Consider the following 22,506-nt stretch of genomic DNA (forward strand, 5'->3'; position numbering starts at 1 on the left):
TTCTTCCTTTTAAGGCTACTCCTGGACTTAACCTCAGAATAACAAGGTTGCTTTAATCCATTATTTTAAAGTTCTAATATCAGGAAGTAACAGATTTTCCCATAAGTCATCCTTTGCTCCTCTCTCCCCAAACTTAACTCTCTATCCATTACCCCTAAGGTCTCTTTGTTTTATGTATTTGTGAAAAGTGAGGAGTGGAGTAGTAGGTGTGACAGGATTCTTTCTGGAACATCAGAATTGCAATTTTGTTTTTTTTTTTTTTTTTGCAGCTGACTTTAGGTTATAATTTACTCCGTCAGATTTGGACAAAGAGACCTTGGGAAAAATAACCCCTATACTCTCCTTCAGGCATAATGACATAAATTAAGATCCAGTAGTAGTTTTGCCAAATCACTGTCCATTTACTTTAAAGTGTCATTTGAACTATTTTTTGTTTTACCAATTTTAGTTCTTTCTGTTCTTCTGTCTTTCATGGTCTTTAAATGCTAATTTAGTAAGCCACTTTTTGTAAGCCTGCGTTCTGTGATGTAAAGAGACTGCTGTGGATTGGGGTTTGTGTCGGGACATTACCTTACATACTAGAGAGATTCCTCTGATACTGAAACACAGGACTACTGAGACTTTAGTGTGCTTCAGGGTCACTGAGACCCCAAGTGTCAGTCTTTTATTCTGTAGATCTGGCATGGGGCCAGACATTTTGCAATTCCAGCAAAGTCTCAGGTGATGTTAACCTTGTTGTCCAGGGATCTCAACTTTGAGAATCAGTTCTTTGATAGAATTCTTCCTTTTGAATTCCATGGCTTGAATCTTCTGTGACATCAAGAATGACACTGGTGACAGGGAGGCTGGGAATTTATCACAATGCATTACTGTTGTTTCCTATTGACTAACCCTATTAGTGATGGAATTGCTGAAAACATTTTTACTTACTGATAAGTATGATGATGTTCTGAATTAAAGCAAGAGGCAGAACACAGATACATTTCCCTGATGTGTGTGGCAAAAGGGTCCAGTCTCCCATTCTGATTTAGGGAGCAGCCTCCACCTTCTGTGTTATTCAAGTGCCTGCTCCTAAGTATTCAAGCACCTGCTCCTAAGTCCTGACAAATGGTCTGTCAGGTGCTTGACACGCATAGATTAGTGGTAGAGTAAAGGAGGTCTCCCATCTGGGCCCTGGAACTAGGCACAAAAAACTATAGTTCTGTCTTTTAGGCCGCAAGGATTTCAGGACAGGGTTCTACTCTGGAAATGTGCTGTAACTATTATCAGCTTGCTTTGGAAACATATTTCTTCCCATCTAATCTTACTGCCCAAATAGTTTAACAATCTGAGCCTCCTAACAAATGATCTGTTCTGTTTAATCTTTTGTAACTGTAATTCTTTTTTTCTTTTTTGGATCCATTGGACTCGCATAGGTTTTGTACAAAGAAAATGTGGGCAAAGGCACCCCAACCCCTGTCACTCCAGAGATGCAGAGAGTCAAACGCAATCAAGAGAACATTAGCTCGGTATTGTCTTGAGAAACAAAAGTGCTTTTCTTTCTGCAAAGTAACCCCTGCCGTTTGACCTGCTCCTAACTCCATCCCAGGTTAAAAACAAACAAAATGCAAGTTTTTTTAGAATCTCCCCTAAACAACATACTACATTGACTGTTGCCATTAACTGTTTTTTAAAGCTTTTTCTTAAGGTGTTCTCACTAATAGTAGTAGATAAAACCTGGGTTTTTCTCCCCCAAATCGCATTACATTGAATAGCCTGACTACTGCCTCCCAGTGACTTTCGGGTCCAACTTTGTATCTCACAGGTATTATACAAAGAGAACCTGGGGAAAGCCACCCCCACACCCTTTACTCCTGAGATGGAAAGAGTCAAACGCAATCAAGAAAACTTTAGCTCGGTATTTGAGAGAGGGAAAAAGAGACGGTGACACTTTTAACAAGCCTGGCAAACATAGTTATACCACTAATTTACCTCTCAGTTTCCTCCAAACTTTTATCTTTTAAAATCCTTCTTTACCCACTTAAAAACCATACCAGCCCTGCCAGCTCAAACTGATTTCTTTCTTCACCTTTTGCTTTATACCATAACATTTTAATGGCTTCTCTTCATGAGGTGTTATAGAGTGTGACATAATTGAGCCATAACAACAGCTAGATGGTGGTTTTCAGAATTGGGTTTCTGCTCTCTGATATCTGGATGCTCTCTTGGCTCCTCTAGGTGTTGTACAAAGAGAATATGAGAAAAGCAACTCCGACACCGGTCACTCCAGAGATGGAGAGAGCTAAGCGCAACCAAGAAAACATTAGCTCGGTATTCTCCAGGACTAAAAAGGAGTAGTGCAACAACTTAGAAAATAACAATTTAACATCATAAAGTGTCTTTCTCATTCAACTGAAAAACACACTAAAACAAAAAGAGAAATGCAACATCTTGAAAATAACATTTTAACACCATAAAAATGTGCATTTTTTTATCCCACTGAAAATTTACACTAAAATTAACACAACTATGCTTTTAAATTCCAAATGATTGTACTAAGACATAACAAGTTAATTGCCAATGTTTTCCCTTTTACTCTGAGGTAGTCTTACATAACTGACTATAACATATTGACTTCCTAACATTCTCAGTCTTCAGCAATTCTTTAAGATGCTTTATGAAACAGGTAATACTATGAAATGGATGACTTACTCTGACTTTGATATTTTGGGTTTTTCATGTCTGAGACTTTGATTTCTGTATTAGTGTACTGGTTTATAAAATCTGGACATGATCACTTATTTTAAAGGACAGTTCTTTCAAATGTATCACATTTAGTGCCATATACCATCCAATGTACTGGTGCTACAATTCCCAGCAAATTCAAGAACGATTTTTTTCCTTTCCTTTCAAAATTATACTTTGCCCCATCTCCTTTGAAAATGATTCAGAGTCAAAACAAATCCTTTATCTCATTCAAGCCCTGCCCTTCTACCCTCTTGCTAGCACTTCTGCTGTCACGGGCTTGCTGGGAATTTTTAGGTGACTCATGATTCCCTCCCCAGCTCCCTTCACTTCTATCTGTTGGAAAGATTTTGAGACTTCAGAATTAGAATGGTACCATAACTTGCCCTCATCCATGGCTTCTCCTCCGTCAGGTGCTTTATTCTGATAGCTTCCGGAAACAAATACAAGGCAAAGCTGCCTATGTCTTGGACACGCCAGAGATGAGACGGGTGAGAGAGACCCAGCGCCACATCTCAACAGTGAGTCAGGGATTCCTCAGATGGGGTGGGCAGCCTGTTGGAACAAGTGAAAAAGTAAATGATCACACCATCCTATTTTCACCAAATGAATTAATGAAATTTCAGGTGAAATATCATGAAGACTTTGAGAAACACAAGGGTTGCTTCACACCGGTGGTGACAGACCCCATCACTGAGAGAGTGAAGAAGAACACACAGGACTTCAGTGACATTAGCTACCGGGGTATTCAGAGGAAAGTGGTAGAAATGGAACAGAAACGGAATGACCAGGATCAGGAAACTATTACAGGTAACTGGGATCTGGGGGAGAAAATCAGCTTTAAATTATTCAATCTGCCTGAGGTTGTTTAGGTTCATATTTCGGTCTCCAAATTATCAACAAGTCTGAGAACATCTGTGCTGACCCTTAATCTCACTTTCAGGTTTACGTGTCTGGCGTACCAATCCGGGCTCAGTTTTTGACTATGATCCAGCAGAAGACAATATTCAGTCTCGAAGCTTACACATGATTAACGGTATGTGATGCTGCAAAAGGCTTATGACATAAACATCACGATTTAGTGGGCTAGTGCCAGGGGCGTTTAGGCTCAAAGTTCATCTCCTCCAGGGCTTTCAATTTCCTGAGTTGCTCATTCAGCATAAAAACATCTCCTTGACTAGTGCGCCAAGCTCACTTTCTAGACAAGTTCAAGTTAGGAAAAGATTGTTTCACTGCCTCAAGATAAGTCCCCTTCCGTCCCCATTATACTTTTTTTTCCTAAAGAAAAACAGGTAGTAAATTTTTCTGTTGGATAAATAATGACAATAAAATAAAATACTTAAGTAAAGGGAAAAAAACGGGGTTGACCTTTAGCAACTTTCTGAACTCCCTTATGTCAAGGAAGATCGTCATTCAACAAGAGGCCACATGCCTTCATACCCTTTATTCATGTTAAAAGTAGAATATGTAGTGCCTGTAAATCTCAAAGAATTTATATCTAGTCTGATGAATAGAGATCAGTAAATCAGCAGTTATGCCCTGACATGAACAGTTTTAAAGGTCTTCACACAGATTGTGGAAACAGAGAGGCCATCTAAATAAATTTGGAAATCAGGGGAAATTTCTGGAGAAGTTGAAAGGTGGAATTTGAATGTGAACATTACTACCTGTTTTGTTTTGGTGAGCCAGGAAAATGAGCAGGCTAGCAGGAAAAAACAGTGGTCAAGGACAGACTCAGGGATTGGAAGCCTGGCTATACCACTTAATGGCTAGGGGACCTTGGGTGATTAAACTCTCAACTGGAAAACGAGGAGTACCTTGTATTATCGAGTTTTGAGGGTTTAATCCATGGAAATCTACTAAAAACTGTTTGATGATGAACAAAAACCAACTGAGATCCAATTACCATTAGGGATTACTGCTAGGAAAATTTCATTTCTGTCCGCTCTCTGATGGATCTTACCTCCTTCAGCACAAGCTCAGCGCCGGAGCCGGGAGCAGTCTCGATCAGCCAGCGGGCTGAGCCTCAGTGGTGGCGAGGAGAAGTCCGAGCATTCGGAAGCTGCCCGCCTCTCCACCTACAGCGATGGGGGCGTCTTCTTCTCTGCAACCTCGGCAGGTACAAGTGCATGGCCCTGACCTCAACAGCCGTGGGAGCCAGTTCACTGGATGTTACTGTAAGAGATGCTTTGAGTAGAAACAGAAAAAATCAGGACCTTTTCTTCTACAGAGAGTCTAAAATTGAGGAGAGCTACATACAGTTAGCTATTTCATTTTCATTCCTCCTTTCTTGGAAATCATTCTTTTTAAATTAAGGGGGAAGACACTGCTGCTCAGCTGCTCAACACAGAGTAAATGATATCTAGTCATGTTTTCTCCTAATGCTATTTTCCTCTTTCCTTTCAGGTTATAAACATGCAAGAACCACAGAGCTCCCACAGCAACGATCATCTTCAGTTGCTACCCAGCAGACAACTGTATCCTCCATCCCATCTCACCCATCCACTGCTGGAGTAAGTAACCATCACTTACTCAAGTCATCCTTCTTTTTTGATATGTGAAAAAATGGTTACAGGTGTGCTGATTTTTTTTTTAAACCAAAACTTCTATTTTGTATAATGTTAACAGTAATAAATATCAGAGAACCTTCATTAACAACTCACATAACTAAAGAGCATTATTCAGTGATTTAAAACAAACACATGGACACACACAAAACACACAGAAAAACTAAAGCAAAATAATCATTGTGGGCTCATTAGACCCACCCACCATCTTAAAGCAAAGCATCTGTTGTTTGGAATCATTCTTCCATATTATATGCGTGTGCACGTGTCACATGTAATCTGGTCACACCTTATATCTTCCCTTTTATGTACAAGAGATAAGTCAAATCATGCTCACCAATTCACCAGAGTATCTTGAAACTCAGTTTAAAACCCTGGATCTCTTGGGACTTCCCTGCTGGTCCAGTGGTTAAGACTCTGAATGCTTATCAGGTCGATCCCTGGTCAGGGAACTAGGTCCCACATGCTGCAACTAAGACCCAGTGCAGCCAAATAAATGAATAAATATTTTTTAAAAACCCTGGATCTCATTTCATAATATTACAACATAATATTATAATTCTTTACTACTGAAATGAAAAATATCTGTATGAAGAATATCTTTACTAAAGGACATAAAGATTGGTAAGTATTAAAACCTATTATAGTTCAGGAAGGGAATCTTGCCGTCATTTCTCCAGAAATAAACCCATAAATTCAAGGCAATTCCAATCAAATCCTCGTACAATAATTATAAAAATTTTATACATTAATCCTAAAATTTATTTGAAAGAGTAAAGATGTAAGATCAAGCAAATTTTGAAAATGACAATAGGAAAGGACTTAACCATAAGAGTAAAATATGCTAGAAAGCTATTATAATTAAATATGAATTTAGCATGAGAATAGATTTTAAAACAAGTGAAGTCCAAAAACAGACCCTAAAAGAGTTACAAATAAGCAGAGGAAAAAAAGCAAAATTGTAAAATACTACAGAAAAAGACTATTTTTACAATATTGGAGATGGGAAAACCTTCCTCGGCAAGTTCCAAAATCTAGAAACGTAAAGGAAAAGACTAAGAAATGTCAAACTGGGAGAAATTATATGTAACAAAAGATTAATATCTAACACCACATAAAGTATCCAAAATTCACTGATGTTATTATTCCCCTTCCCTTCAAAATGAGGCCTGGAAGCATATGACTAAACCATCTACAACAAAAGAAATAAAAATGGCCAAGGAAAAGAGGTTCACCCTGACTACTAACCAGAAATATACAAATTATAACAAAGTATTCTATTATAGTAGCAAACTTTTAAGAAAACTTAAAAGGCACTAATACTTTCAGCGCAAAGACAGACACCTGAAGACAAACACTATGGGGTTAGTGGACGAATACAGGAAGATAGTTTACTGTCTAGAAATATAGAAATGGCTAAAATAACTTGTGGTTATTATTAAAATATGGAATTTTCTTCAGCAGAATAAATCTATGTACAGACAGACCTCCAAGCTATATCAAATGGAAAGATCAAGTATTGTTTACAGTATTCCACTTATGTGGGGGGGCTATCCTTGAATGTGAATGTGTTTCAAAATGCTAGGGAAAAATATGTAGGTCTCATGCCAAATAACTAACCAGTGGCTGCTCCTATGAAGAAAATTTGGGCACTTTCAAATTTTATTTGTATCTCTAAATTGTTAGTTTGTAAAAATTTTGTTGTTGTGAGAACATTTAACATGAGATCTACCTACCCTCTTATTTTCCAGTGTACATTTACTATAGCTTCAAGGTTGAGTTGTCTCTAGAACAGCAGATCTCTAGCATTCATTCATCTTGCTTAACTGAAACTTTATGCTGTTGATTAGCAACACCCCATCTTCCTTTCTCACCATACTGTATTTTTTGTTTTCACCATTGTTTAGATTAGCTTTCTAGAAAATTTTATTTCTGGTAGGCTCCCAAATTCTCCAAGTGAGAGAAATATGCACTATTGTTGATTTTTCAAATTCTTTTTCTCTAATAAAACATTAGTATAACCACTAATGTAATTTCTATGTGTTTGCCTATTTGGGACATTTCATATAAATGAAACTATGTAATATGTGGCCTTCTGTGACTGGCTTTATGTTTTTAGGTTTATCCATGTATCATTTATCAGTACTAATTCCTTTATATTAGCAAATATTACTACATTGTATGAAAATATGTTTTCTTCATCAGTTGGTGGGCATTTGGGCTGTTTCCAGTTTTTAGCTGTTATGAATAAGGGTATACAAGTTATTGTGTGGACATACGTTCATTCCTCTTGGGTATATACCTAGCAGTAGAATTGCTAGGTCACATGGTAACTATCTAAAATAGGAGAAATTTCCAAAGCTGTTTTCCAAACTGTCTGCACCATTTTCCATTTCCATCTTTATAAAAGACTTCAATTTTTCCACATCCTCCCCAATACCTGTTCTTTTCAATTATCATTCCAGTGTGTAGTGGTATCGCATTGTAGCTTTCCATTTTCCTGGTGACTAATGATGCCGAGTATTTTCATATGCTTGTTAGCGCTTAGTGTATCTCCTTTTGACAATTCAGATCCTCAGTAAAGGATGTGAATAGATGTGTGTGTGTGTGTCAGTCAGTCAGTCGTGTCTGACTCTCTGACCCCCATGGACTGTAGCCCACCAGGTTCCTCTGTCCATGGAATTCTCTAGGCAAGAATACTGGAGTGGGTTGCCATTTCTTTCTTTGGGGGACCTTACTGACCCAGGGATCGAACCTGAATCTCCTGCATTAACAGGCAGATTCTTTACCATCTGAGTCATCAGGGATATATATATATATATCTAGATAGTAATCCTTATTAGATATACAATTTGCAAATATCTTCTCCTAGTTTGTCTTTTTAGTTTTGGTGGTAGTTGCACATTCTGTTTCATGCAACTTAAGTTTTTGGTGTTGTAAGAGACTTTAAAATTAGTTGTTTAGGTTAATTGTTGCAAATCTAACATTTCCCTTTTTTGTCCTTACCAATAGAAAATCTTCCGTGCCATGTATGACTATATGGCTGCTGATGCAGATGAGGTGTCCTTCAAAGATGGAGATGCCATTGTGAATGTTCAAGCTATTGATGAAGGTTGGATGTATGGCACTGTGCAGAGGACTGGCAGGACTGGCATGCTCCCAGCCAACTATGTTGAAGCTATTTAGACACTTCAAAGCATCAATCCTCTCCACCAGACCTACAGATCTTGTTAATATTTCAGTTTAGACTCTCCACTATTCTGCCTAATAGTTTTTATGATTTATGGTTGTACCATCCCTTAATTTGTTTCTACACATACCTGAGTAATTCACCAGTAAACATATTAGTACAATTAATCTATCCAATTATTAAACTAGACTTACCTCTATTTTCCCGACTTGCACATAAAACCTGAGAAAACATTAAAACCAAAGGTTTTTTTTTTTTTTTAATAATTAAAAAACTTTTTTGGGTTTTAAAATGATTTCAGCACAGACATTTTTAAAAGCTTCTGCATTGTTATATTATTGCTGTATCAATCCAGAGTCTTTCTCCATTATTAAAATGTTTAACAGTATTTCTTTTCTAAATCAAGAGCTCTAAACATGTTAAACACATTTTTAAAAAATGGCAGATACTCACCTTTTCCTTGCTTACTGACTGCTGATACTTTTATTTCTAATCCAGTTCTGAAGTTATGAAGCTGATAGTCAATATAAACTGGTGTTAGACTAGTGTCTAATAAAATCTATAATTCTGCAACAAACACCATTGATGGAATGAGCATTACTTTTTAATAGTTGTAATATCTACAAATAATAACTTCAACAAAGCAAATCTATGCTAGACTTCACTACAAAAACTAAACTGAAAAATGCACAAGATATAACACTGAAAATCAACTATATTTCAATTAAAAAAATAAGAACAAGTGTAGGACTTTCTCAAAATTATGTTCAGGAAGCTTTCCTTATGGCTTGGCTTATAAAGTTGTAGAAATAGCTGTGGGATCCAATCCTAACTTCAAGGGGTCTTCCTCATCTGGATCCAGTAGGCTGGCAGTTTGTGGCAAAGGCATTAAATGGGCAAAGAGTGGAGTGCCAACCAATAATGGCTTGTTGCTTCAGTGTACAGAGTATCTTTTCTAAAAAGCAAAAGATCTGTCACGTTATTTTATTGCTGTAGTAATACTGCTCTCCCTAAGCTCCTTAATTTGTGTCTGGAGAAACAGAGCAAAGAGCACATGTAAAAATGAAGGCAGAGACTGGGGTGATGGAAAGCCAAAAATTGCTAGCAAACCACAAGAAGCTAAAGGCGAGGCATGGAATAGCCTTCCTCACAGCCCTTAGAAGGAACCAACCCTTGCTGACACCTTATCTCAGACTTCTAGCCTACAGAACCAAGACAATAAATTTCTATTATTTAAGCCTTTCAGTTTTTGATTTTTACAGAAGCCATAGTAAACTAATAACAGTATCTTTCAACATCACTAAATCTCACACTTTTTTTTTCTTACTTAAAAGCATGAATTTACAGTCTTCTAAGCAAAATAAAAGCAAAAATAAACAAATGGGACCTAATCAAACTTTAAGCTTTTGCACAATAAAGGAAAATGATCACATGATAAGACCACCTCGGAATGGGAGAAAATATTTGGAAATGATACCACCTATGAGGGCTTAAGTTCCAAAATATACCAACAGTTCATGCGACTCATTACCAAAAAAACCAAACCACCCAATCAAAAAACTGGCATAAGATCTGGACAGACATTTCTCCAAAGACATACATATGGCCAACAGGCACATGAAAAGATGCTCAAAATCACAAATCACTTAAGTTTTAGAGAAATGCCAAATCAAACCTACAATTAGGTAGCATGTGAATATATATATATGTGTGTGTGTGTGTATATCTCACAATATTACTCAGCCATAATAAAGAATGTAACATTGACATCTGAAACAACATGGATGGACCTAGGAAATATCACACAAAGTCAGTCAAATATCGTCTTGCATGCAGAATCTATAAAATACAAATTAATCTCTATAAAAAACAGACTCGTAGGCATAGAAAACAAACTTATGGTTACCAAGGAGAGAAGGGAGGAAGGGGGATAAACTTTAAGTATAGGATTAACGGATAAACACTACTGTACATAAAACAGATAAGCAACAAAGATTTACTGTGTAACACAGGGAACAATATCCAGTATCTTGTAATAACCTATAATGGGAATAATCTGAAATAAAATATATAAAACTGAACCACCTTGCTGTATACCTGAAATTAGCACAATACTATAAATCAACTATACTTCAATTTTTTTTAAAGTATGAATTTAGAAGTGTGGAACCCTTGAAACTATCAATAAAACAGAGATCCTCTCTGGTTAAAAACAGGCCATAAAAGAGGGCAAGAATATGAATGGTTCCTGTGATCGTGGAGGAATACAATACTCATTTTTGGCTGGTGTTTGAACCATTTAATTAATTTCAGGAGGACTCACTGAAACAAAAAAAATTAAAAACCCAAACACCAAAGAAAAACAAGTACCAGAATTTACTTTTTTCTTTTTAAATTTTATTTCAGATTAAAGTGCATTTCTTTAAAAATGTTTCAATGTCCAGTTTCGATTGGCAAGTGACAACAGTCAACTCTCAATAGATCATGAAAGTTTTACTGCGGATCAGACACCGATTCTCTCTCCTTCAACCAGTCATAATGAACCTGAAAATACAACTTTAGTCTAGGTGTACCTGCTTCAAACATTGTATAAGCATTCAACAAAACTGACTGTACCCTTATTTCCCATCTACTAGTACAGGTAATCAAGGAATGAACACATACTTCTGTGAAGGTTCAACTTAAATCATTCGACTTATCAAATATAAATACTTTTTGAATGTAAAACTAAGCTCTCTTAGAATTTATCAAGTGATGAAAACAAAAATATTATAGAGCTAATAAATGACTGATTTGGCTTCTCTCAGTCCTCTTCTAAGTGCGTATTAGTCAAGTCTATCCACAAGAGGTAGTGTTCAAGATTGAAAGTAATCGATTACTCACCAACACAGAAAGCAAACTCCCAAACCCCCCAATTTGTTTTACAGGTGTGATTTAACCAATCAGTGCCAGATGCCTTTCCTTCACATATCATGTCCCTTAATATCCATGGCAAATACATAATAATCTTTTAAGAATTTAAGGAGAAAAAGGTATACCTAAAAAATACTAGTATCTTCTAGTATATGCATATTTGAGCAACAGTAAGACATAAAAGAAATCAGGGGAACTCATTTTATAAAATAAAATCTAAATAATGGATATAGAAATTAAATAAAAAACCCTATTCTGCCAGCCAGAAGTAACCAAACTGATGATATGCCATATATGAACAAAACTACTGTATATGTCAAGGACTGGCACAATTGAAGGGTCAGCAAGTAGTAAATATGTAATTAGGTTCGTTATTACATGCCACCCAGTCTTCAGACTACTCAATTCTGCCACGATAGCAAGAATGCAGCCAAACATGTAAATAAGCACAGCTGTGTCCCAGAAAAACCTTATTTACCAACAAAACAATTTTGTGCATTTTGTCACAAAATATTTTCTTTTCAACCATTTAGAAAACATGAAATTCATTCTTAGTTCCTTAAATGTAAAAAGAAGTGGCAGGCTATAGTTTGTCAATCCCTCCCTGCTCTTTAAAAACTTATTAAAGACTGCTGTCTTTTGTTTCCTATTATCAAAATCAACTCTTAATTCCATTTTTCTAGAAAATTTCCATCCCATAAAAAATTCTTCAGACATCTATTATTCAATTAAGTATCAAAACAGCTATTCTACATTCCATTTTCAGTTCCATGACACTATTTTGAAACTGAACTTTCTACTTGTATGCAGGTTCATCCATTTAAGAAGTAATGGTCTTTTGTTGGAATTATTTACTGATGGGAGGCGGAGTATTAAGTAATATATTTCTAAATAATTACCGAAGGGATTAATAATCTATTATGATACTGTATTATATATAGAGTAACTCAGGGACCACTGGCTGTCAGCTACTTTCAAAATATAAAGATAACTGTTTCTCTATACTTAATGGTCTAATTCTTTATTGCTATTTCAATCTATCTTTCTCTTCTCTTCATTTTATCATTTGTCAGTGCATCAATCTCAATCAACATGTAAATTTGCTGATAAGCTTAGTTTCATCCAATTATAAAATGGCACACTGTGGCATAAAGATATTGTTCCCTCTATTACAAGTAGAAAACCAAAAGCTACGGAGGTTCTTTTCTTCCATGTGACATCAATTTAAAATACTGTCTTTAATTTTATAATCATAGGTAAAGGGAGAAGTTAACTTTTATTCTAATGGCATATTTCAGGGGAGGAAGCATTTACAGCTTGGCACTTAGTTTTACCTGTTTTTTGGTGAAAGGCTTGGCACAGAAAGAAAAAAAAAATGGTAAAGATCACACTGTAAAAGTTAACATTCTATTCCAAGAACTAAATGAACATTCATAATTGTATTAGACTACAGATCTAATCTACAAATCTTCAAAATGACTCAGATTTTAATGGAACTTTCCAAGAGCAATGTACAAAACCTGGCATATAATAGACATTATTAACTGGGCCATGAAAAACCACAAAGACCAGATTTGTTTTACAGATTGAAACAATAAAATCAATAAATTCTGATAATCATTTTTGAAGATCAGATTACTCAACTCTTTCAACTCCATTTTACAACAAAATAGGAAGTTTTGATCACATACTGTCATAGCACTCACCAGAGGTCTTCAGTAAACGGAATAGCAAGGCACACTTGTCAGAACTGACTTATTACAGCACGGCTAACTTCACTGCCAAATTAACCTTTGTCAGGGGTAGCCTATTTTCAGTGTTTATTAATAAAATAATCAAGTCCTATAACCTAGAAGGCAAGATTTAGAGACTAAATTCATCTCTAATATTATGAAAATTTACCTTCATATTAACAAAAAAAAGTCAGAACATAATTCATATATACTCTTAAGATTCCACATTGTCCGAACTGCTTAATCAGGTTCTTGATAACATAAAATACTTATCTTCTATATTAAAAGTCTCCATATTAGGCAAAATTCTACCTTTAACAATTTTATTTAAATTTATTAACTTTAATATGAAGCCTTCAAGACCAGTCAGAATCCTCAATTCAGACATCTGAAAAGGTTTCTTAAAAAGACTAGTTGTTATATTTTGTGGCAATAATTTTAAGGATATAAATCTGCCTGGGCTACCAAAAGCTAATTTGGATCTTGAAGCCTCTTAGACCTATTACCACAAATGCAGTACACAGACATTAGCATTTGTATGGATCACATGGGAATTCTTAGAAATGAACTATTAGGCTCTCATCACATACCTACTGAATCAGAATCTGCATTTTAACAAATACATGCAGGTTTGAGAAGCACTGTATTAAAAGTCAGGACTTCACTCTAATGTTTGCATACAAAGTATAAGACCTTTCTAATGGCTTAGGGATAAAATGGACATGTGTTGTAATAACAAGCAGGCAGCTAACTCCCCTGACTCAAACCCCAGCCTAATAACATTAACAACTGCTTTTCTTATGACCTCTAACCTTGGCTCACAAATAATCTCCCAGAAAATCAGTTATTAAGAATACTAGATAGAAACTAGGCTTTTCTTGGTGGATTATAAAGTCAAAGTCGGAAGGAATGGCATTAAAAGAAAATGAGTTAAGTTTTTGCATCTTTTGTTAAATTTCAACTAAGCCTGCCTTTAAAACATCATTCACTTTTAACTACTCATCTCTTTAAAAATCAAAACTCTACTTGTATATCTTCCACACATCCCTCCCATTTTTCCAATTTTCCCAATTTTCTTGTCCTCCCTCCCACCTTCAGTCAAAACATAACTGAATTTTCTTGACATTTTTATGATTCTTAAATATAAAACACCCCTGACTACTACCAACATGCACAGAAACAGAATCATGGGAAATTCATACTCAAATCTTATTTTTGACTATTACCCTACTGCATTATTAACCTAAATCATCCTATAATCGACAAGGAAACTAGAGCAAAAGCTTTCCACTATTCAACAATGGCTTTCAAACTTGTTCAAACTGCAGAGCATCTTTAATTATGTGCTCACTGAAATACTGGAAATTCATTTTTGAACATGAAAAATTATACTATGGTTCTGCATGCAACTATATTCTTTATAAATGCATAAAATAAAAAATCACATTTGAGTGTTCTTAGTAATGTTTGTCATGTTTTATTAACCATTAGAAATTATTTGAAAAAACTTATTTCACTTTAATGGTAAAAAGACACACACTGGAGCTGATCATGGAATATTAATGCTTTTTCTCTTCCAGAAACACTCAGGAAAAAAATCTGCAGAAAGTTTTAAGGCAAGAATATTGAAAATAAGGAGCCTAAATATACACATAACTATATCAACTACTGAAGACTTAGCAAACTGGTTGTTAAATACTTTAGAATATATCTTTGTTAAACCAGGATATTCTAAAATTAATATCTGCACTTGCATCAAACTTGTGATTGAAGTAAATGGTATTCATTTTGGTCACATTTTCTGCTACTGTTCACCTTCCCAAGAACTTCAGTCCACCAGGCAAGTAAGTTTAGCTCACACAAATTTTAAGATATGAGGTCGGGAAATGAGTTAATTCTGGTTCCTCTCAACATACATACATATCCCTCTACTAACACCTGTTCAATCAAAACGTGCTGGTTTACTCAAATAGAACTTGGGGAATAAATGACAAACAAATTAAACCAAAATTATAAGTGTTTAAATTCAAGCTGCAATCCTTCAGGTTCAATGGTCCCAGATTTTCTTTTAAAACCATCCTCAGCATATAAATATCAAGCTTAGATCCCAAAATATTTACTGATGTAAATGTAATGATAATGGATTATGAAAAAGAAACCAACTTTTATCATGACTGGGTGGCAGTCCCCTTCTGAATATAAAGCTAACCAAGACACAAGCATTAAACTTTCTGTAAGTTGCTAAAGAACGTGTGCCTTTTCAAGTAGGGGTTACTTCTGAATTAAGTCTAAATCTGAGATTACTCATTCTATTTAGAAAACAAGTGAGATATTTGTTAAAAAGATGAAACAAATATGGGAAAGGCAGGCACTAATACCAGTTGGTAAAATCAGAAATGTTTTAATTACATACACCCTATTTTTTAAAACTCAATAAAACATACATATTTTAAAGAACAGTTTTCAGATTTCTCCCAAGTTTGCTTTAGGTATAGGTGGAAACAGCAGATAAGCTCTAGGTTTCTTATGCTCCAAGTTATAATGAAAATACTCAAGCTAACTCCCTATTAAAGAGAAATGTAACGAGGCACTATTTCTAGTGGCCGATCCCCTCTTTCAAACCAAAAGAAAAAAAAAAAAAGGTTATGGGAATGAATAGGAAGGTTGTCATGTAACACTTTCTCATTTCTAGTACTTGTTCTGCTTACTTTAGAAAATAAACTTATGTTTAACTATTAACTAAGTACAAAACTATTTGTTGTTTTATTTGTAGATACAGAATCCTACAAATATCTGCAGCAATCCCACAAAGCACTTCTATTATCCATACTGATATCTCAGTATTCAATATATACAAAATTATGTTTCTATTAAACAAAGGTATTCACAAGAGGCTACAGAAAAATTCATGCAACTAACGACTGAAATTCATAAATTAAAGACTTAATCTATACATAATGTACAAACAGTCGTGCATTTTTAAATGAATAGTCTATATCTCATAAGAGTATATTTTCACAGGCAAATGCTGCTGCATAAGTATTTGCTAATGCAAATGAATGGAATCACTTAATTCTGCTTTAATATTTAACCCCCAAAGTTGAAACTTTTGATTATTTGTCTTGAAAGCTGTCCAAATGAAGCTGATGTCTGTGAAAAACATTCCAAAAAATTCTTTTGCCTCTCATTTGGGGTGTTTTACCAAGAACAAATTTCTTAAACCTCAAGCACAACAAATTAAAAAAAAAAAAAAAAGAAAGTATAAACATCGTATCAGTTAAGCAAAAACTTCAAATAAAAATTTTCAGTTTTTCTTACTTAGAACAGGTATATTACATAAAATGTTTCATTAAAATATGCATGAGTACGTAAAACAAAATTTATGCTTTTGCTTGTAGTTTTTGCTTTCACATTTCATTAAACAAGTTCTGGAAAAACTATGCATAGCAGCCAAGAAAATATGTTATACAGGAAAGATTGCTCTCACTCACAAAATTTAACTTATTTAATAAGCTATTGGTCTTTAGCATTTGAAGTTACCAACTTCGCAAACATTCAGTCTGAAATTGTGCTGTATTTCAGAACTTACTTTATGAATCAACAAATCCAGTGATTAAAAAAAAAAAATTTCAATTTTCTCTTAAAACACTAAAAAGAATTTTCATGGGTTGGTGACCTCCAACGTGACTGCAGATTTTTAATTATAGAGTTTGCCATGCTACCAAGTTTCTCATGCATTTCAAATAGCTGGCTTCCTGAATAATTATGGAGATCTTCTGAATCTAGTTGAAGAGCAAGTGCACTAATCTGTGCCACAAGATTTTTAGGTAACGGAGCTTCTAAAGCAACAGGATCAATTAAATCTGAAGGAAAGAGAAAAAAATAGCACAATTAAAATCTATTCCAGATACACCTTAACTTGCATCTCCTTCTAAGTTAATAAAAAATGTAAGTGCCTAGGTTTCAAATTAAGAGTGCAAATTGACATAGCCCCTGTTCAAGATCAAGAGAGTGAGGCTACAGAAAAATCACCATAGCTTATTCTGTGCCACTAAAGAAATCCTGACTACTTCATAACATAACTGGATCGCAATGTTTAGTTTATATCCTCATTTTAGATCTTGATAGAATAAAAGCTGCCAATTAGAGAAAAAGCAATTGGATATACTTGAAGTCATCAGCTTTTTTTTCATGTATTTAAAAACTATCACACACAAAAAAATCAGAGCATGCTCAAATTAGAACTAAAAGCAGAGCAACAAAATATTTCTTCAATAAAGTCAACCAATCTTAATATACCTGAGGCAAGTCTTTCTTCATCAGGAGAGATAGATTTATTTTCCATTCCATTTATTGTTTTTTCAGAAATATCAAAAACTGGAATCTCTTCTAGTCCACGAGACTTCACCTTGATTTATGCATTAAGATAAGTAAAAATAAAAACAAAAGTGACAGTTATTTTTAACAGGACTAATAATAATAAAACCACTAATACTGGAAAAGAATCTGACAAACTATGTTTTACAGTCTAGCTATTGTTAAGAACCCATGGTTCTACTAACACAAAAATAGAACTACATAGTGTTTTTTCAAAGAGATGGTTAAGGGATTTATATTATTTCTTAATGAATTTGTCCAGAAACATAGCCGTGGTAGCCAAGAAAAATCACATTTTATTCCCCAGGTTCGGGAACATGGGAAAAGCAAGTCTAAGTCAGACATTTTCAAGCTTAAATATACGGACTTCTTTTTAAAAAAAGAACACAATTTTCAAAGGCTTGGGAACAGGGCTTATTGATTGCTGATTGAGAAAATGCTAATTTCAGATTGTTAGAAGTTACTGCTATTCAGTCATTAGATCGTGTCAGACTCTTTGCAACGCCATGGACTGATAATTTCACCCAAAAAGAAAGACCCCTGAATTCAATTACTTAAAATTTATCAAATTTAAATTCCCCCTTCCTCAACACCTGTCCATCAACTTTTTAACCATTCCTGCAACTTAGGTTTATAAAAATGTGAAGGGAGACTACCTGTAAGATTTTAATCTGGAGAATAAAATTAAGGGGTTATACTAGCTGCTTAAAATCACTGGGGGTTGTTTAGTCTCTTTAAACAACTGACTCTTTTGGCCACTCCATGGACTACAGCCCACCAGATTCCTCTATTCATGGGATTTCCCAAGCAAGAAAACTAGAGTGAGTTGCTTTGTCCTTCTCCAGGGGATCTTCCTGACTTAGGGATCTAACCAGCATCTCCTGCATTTGGCAGGCACATTCTTTATCGCTGAGCCACCACGGAAGCCGGAGTTCCCATATAACCCAGCAATTAGATTCTGTTACAGATATACTCAAGAAAAATAAAAACATGTCCACACAAAAGCTTGTGTATGAATGTACGTAACAGCATATCTGTAATAGAAAAGGGTGTAAACAACCCAAATGTTCAACAAGTGATGAATGGATAACCAAAATGCTGCATAATCATAGAATGAGGTATTACTAGGTTGGTGCAAATCTAATTCTAGTTTTCACACTGTTGAAATTCATAATTTGATATTGAAATACATTCCAAAACAAATGTGGTTATGTTATACATCATTTTAATGAGCATTTCTCACTTTATGGTTTTTTGCTCATGACTTATTACTTGCTATTTATATTTATTTAGACTATGGAAATGATATTACACAAAAAACAAGTGTGAGCAATTTTCTTTGAGTTCAAAATGAGTCACAAAAAGAGCAGTCAACTCGCATCATCAACAACGCATTTAGCTCAGGAACTGCTCATGAACATACAGTGCAGTGGTACTTCAAGAAGTTTTGCAAAGGACACAAGAGCCTTGAAGATGAGAAGTATAGTGGCTGACCATCGCAAGTTGACAAAGACCAACTGAGAGCCATCATTGAAGCTGATCCTCTTATAACTACAAGAGAAGTTGCCCAAGTACTCAACGTCGACCATTCTACAGTTGTTTCGTTTGAAGCAAATTGGAAAGGTAAAAAGGCTTGATAAGTGGGTGCCTCATGAGCTGACTGCAAATCAAAAAAATCATCATTTTGAAGTGTCGTCGTCTCTTATTATACACAGTAACAACAAACCATTTCTCAGACTGTGACATGCAATGAAAAGTGGATTTTGTACGACAACTAGCAATGACCAGCTCAGTGGCTGGGCTGAGAAGCTCCAAAGCACTTCCCAAAGACAAAATTGTATGAAAAAAAGGTCATGGTCACCGTTTGGTGGTCTGCAGCCTGTTTGATCCACTACAGCTTTCCAAATCCCAGCGAAACCATTACATCTGAGAAGTATGCTTAGCAAATCGATGAGATATACCAAAAACTGCAACCCCTGCAGCTGACATTGGTCAACAGAATGACCCCAATTCTTCTTCACAATAACGTCTAACTGCACGTTGCACAACCAACACTTCAAAAGTTGAACAACTTGGGCTACAAAGTTTTGCCTCATCTGCCATATTCACCTGACCTATTGCCAACCAACTACCACTTCCTCAAGCATCTCGACAACTTTTTTGCAGGGAAAACACTTCCACAACCAGCAGTAGGCAGAAACTACTTTCAAGAGGTTCATCGACTCTCAAAGGATAGATTTTTACACTACAGAAATAAACAAACATTTCTCACTGGGAAAAATGCGTTGACTGTAATGGTTCCTATTTTGATTAATAAAGATGTGTTTGAACCTAGTTATTAATATAATGATTTAAAATTCAAGGTCTGAAACCACAATTACTTTTGCACCAACCTACTATTTAACCATAAAGCAGAATGAAGTACTAATACATGTGAACCTTGAAAACACTATGCTCAGTTAAAGAAATCAGTCACAAAAGACTATATACAGATTATAAGAACCCACCTTTTATGAAATATCCACAATAGGAAAGACAAAATTAATAGTTGCATTGGGGGTGGAAATACAGTGACTGATGAATGAGTAGGGCGGTTGCTTCGTTTTTTAAAAGAATAAAAAATGTTCTAAAATTAGGTCAAGGTGAAGGCTGTGGTACTTTGTAACTGTATTAAAAAACCACCTGTGTGCTTTGGGTGGGCGAATTTTATGGTATGTGGCTGTACCTCAATAAAGCAGTTTCAACTCTTCATCTTACACAAACGCAAATTACTAATAGTTTTTGTTTTTCTTGAACTGGTTAAATGTTTCAAAAGATCAAACAAAACTAATAACAAATCAAGGATTTTTAAGAATACTGAAGTCTTCAGTAGCCTGCAAACTCCAATCTCAGAAATTCTAACAGAACACCGTTTTTACTCTTAACATACTCCATTTTTTATTTATTCACAGTTTTGCCTATTGATGAATACATAAAAGGTTTCTGAATGGGTTTCAGAAGAGTTTGTAAATTCTTCTGAAATGATATACAAAATTTTCTATATGTATTTTTAGAGGGACAAGAATCTCGGTTTTCATAAGAATCTTAAGAAATGTCCATAACCTGAAATATCTGTGTGTTAAAAGTTGATAGGAAGAACAAGTTAAAAAAAAAATTGATCACAACTGCTTTGGATATCAAAATCAAAATACTGTTAACTACAAATCTGCAAGATTTCTGGGGGGTAAATGTTTAGATTTGAACATCTAGGTTTTAGAAACAGCAGCCAGGAAACCAATCACTTATTTGGTAGACATAAAAGACGAGCTAGAAAAGTAGAATTCAAAGAATAAAGAGGTGTAATACACAACAACAGTACAAAATAAATAAGTAAACTTCTCTGTGGAATTATAAATCAACCTTTTAAGTTACTCTTGACTGCAGGGGAAAGGAAGTTAAGGCATCATATAAAATGAGCTTTTAAAGCAAGAATACTTGAAATGCAAACTTCTGGAGTTGTACTGTTTGATCATTTACTCATACACAATTTAACATCTATGTCTTTACCTGCTGCTCATGATATATTCTGAGAGCCTTTTTTACATTAGACACTTTTGGAGAACGGATAGGAAGAGTTTTTATTTCAGATGCCGTAAGGGTACTCAAATCGCCAATTGTTTTTATATTCTTGGCTCTAATGAGCTGTCCCAGTCCTCTTGCCCTAAAGAGATAAGAGAAACAGGAAAAATGTCATGAAGTTTTATATTTTCTATTTGTAAAGGCCTATCCAATTGATTTTCCTGATTTAAGCGCAATCATAACAAAATTTCCATAGACACACCTATCCCACAGAGGACAGACATACGTGCATTTAAAACAAAATTTGAATCTGATGTGTATGCCTGGCTCAAACAAGATTAACTGTTCAATACTTCTATTACTGCCCTATCTCAACCATCTTCCTAGCTGTATTTTCATTTACTTCTAAAAACAAAATGTGTAAAAGTATGGAAAAATCAGTTCTAAACATGAGAACCCTGATCATTTAAACATCCCTGTTAACAAAGTGGCATCTCTAGGTACAGGCCAGAGATTAATAACCACTTACCACATGTTGGATGTAATCTGAGGTAAAATGATGTCAACTGGTGCTACACAGTTCACCAAAGCAGGGTAAACACTTTCTGTTGGACATGGCACAGATTCCTTAGCCATTTCTGCAATCTTAGAATAAATTTCAAAAGCTGTTAAACAGAGGTCACCTAACTGAACATGAAAATATAAAGTTGCATGAAAACTAAAGCACTTCTTACTAAACACTTCTTTGAGCTCTTAAATTTAGAGCTACGTGATCCTGGGGACAGAAATCCTTTGGCTGAAGTGGTATTATGCTAGACAGAAGAAAGGAGAAAAAAAAACTCAGAACCCTAGATAACTATAATTTTACAAGTTTATTTTCACAACTGACAGACTGCAGTCATATCTTACAATTTTTAGAAAGTGTAAAATCTAATAACAATACTACTGGATCAATTACTGGCTGGCTCATCAATGCCTCTTACCACCTCTTCTCTTCATGTCTGCTTACCAAGTAAGCAGACAAAAGAAAAATATATCCAAACGAAGTACATTTTGTTTCTTAAAAAGTTAACTTTAAGACAAATTACCCAATGCAATTCTGTGTTTGCATATGTATTTTTTAAAGCCTACAGCTTACCTTAGATTGCACAGTAGGTGAAGTTTTAACACTTTTTACCATGAAAGAACTATTTGAAGAATGGCACCTAACAATAGAGCATCGCCTATCAATGTCATCTGCCAATCCTGCTTGGTATATAGGATCTGCAAAGGAGACACGGCGAACCTGGAAACATTTAAGTCATGTTTTTATTTTTAAAAGGTTTTAAAAAATAATACCATAAATTCTCATTATAAGGTTAGCCAAAACTAGCATGTATGTTTAGAGGCCTAATTTATCTCACTAGAAGCCACTGCACATAGCTGCAGTTGTTCCTGGTGATTG

At 35.1% G+C, this 22,506-nt stretch overlaps 2 protein-coding genes and 1 long non-coding RNA gene across 59 annotated transcripts in view; 1 reads left to right on the forward strand and 2 right to left on the reverse strand.

The window, feature by feature from the left end:
• Positions 1 to 763, reverse strand: part of LOC145541491 (uncharacterized) — a 34,578-nt gene extending 33,815 nt beyond the window's left edge. For both annotated transcript variants that reach the window (XR_014079059.1, XR_014079060.1), the window contains exon 1: positions 571 to 763. This is a non-coding gene — a long non-coding RNA (uncharacterized LOC145541491). The remainder of the gene's footprint in view (positions 1 to 570) is intronic.
• Positions 1 to 9,058, forward strand: part of NEB (nebulin) — a 245,000-nt gene extending 235,942 nt beyond the window's left edge. For 20 of the 50 annotated variants that reach the window (XM_081578080.1, XM_081578085.1, XM_081578082.1 and 17 more), the window contains 9 exons: positions 1,416 to 1,508; positions 1,805 to 1,897; positions 2,218 to 2,310; positions 3,138 to 3,245; positions 3,351 to 3,534; positions 3,668 to 3,760; positions 4,697 to 4,843; positions 5,131 to 5,237; positions 8,304 to 9,058. In XM_081578080.1, coding sequence (XP_081434206.1) covers positions 1,416 to 1,508; positions 1,805 to 1,897; positions 2,218 to 2,310; positions 3,138 to 3,245; positions 3,351 to 3,534; positions 3,668 to 3,760; positions 4,697 to 4,843; positions 5,131 to 5,237; positions 8,304 to 8,477 — 1,092 coding nt within the window. In that variant the 3' untranslated portion in view covers positions 8,478 to 9,058. Of the gene's footprint in view, positions 1 to 1,415; positions 1,509 to 1,804; positions 1,898 to 2,217; positions 2,311 to 3,137; positions 3,246 to 3,350; positions 3,535 to 3,667; positions 3,761 to 4,696; positions 4,844 to 5,130; positions 5,242 to 8,303 lie in introns of all 50 variants that reach the window. The other 30 variants (XM_081578083.1, XM_081578094.1, XM_081578095.1 and 27 more) reach the window with 3 other exon arrangements.
• Positions 9,059 to 14,588: 5,530 nt separating this feature from the next.
• RIF1 (replication timing regulatory factor 1) overlaps positions 14,589 to 22,506 on the reverse strand; it is a 56,530-nt gene continuing 48,612 nt past the window's right edge. For 5 of the 7 annotated variants that reach the window (XM_081578135.1, XM_081578138.1, XM_081578132.1 and 2 more), the window contains 6 exons: positions 22,201 to 22,347; positions 21,797 to 21,874; positions 21,592 to 21,707; positions 21,051 to 21,204; positions 17,427 to 17,535; positions 15,503 to 16,990 (listed from right to left, as the gene is read on the reverse strand). In XM_081578135.1, coding sequence (XP_081434261.1) covers positions 16,776 to 16,990; positions 17,427 to 17,535; positions 21,051 to 21,204; positions 21,592 to 21,707; positions 21,797 to 21,874; positions 22,201 to 22,347 — 819 coding nt within the window. In that variant the 3' untranslated portion in view covers positions 15,503 to 16,775. Of the gene's footprint in view, positions 16,991 to 17,426; positions 17,536 to 21,050; positions 21,205 to 21,591; positions 21,708 to 21,796; positions 21,875 to 22,200; positions 22,348 to 22,506 lie in introns of all 7 variants that reach the window. The other 2 variants (XM_081578137.1, XM_081578139.1) reach the window with 2 other exon arrangements.

The sequence above is a fragment of the Giraffa tippelskirchi genome, chromosome 3 (genome assembly GCF_054371585.1).
Source record: "Giraffa tippelskirchi isolate mGirTip1 chromosome 3, T2T-mGirTip1v1.2.pri, whole genome shotgun sequence".
Taxonomy (NCBI): domain Eukaryota; kingdom Metazoa; phylum Chordata; class Mammalia; order Artiodactyla; family Giraffidae; genus Giraffa; species Giraffa tippelskirchi.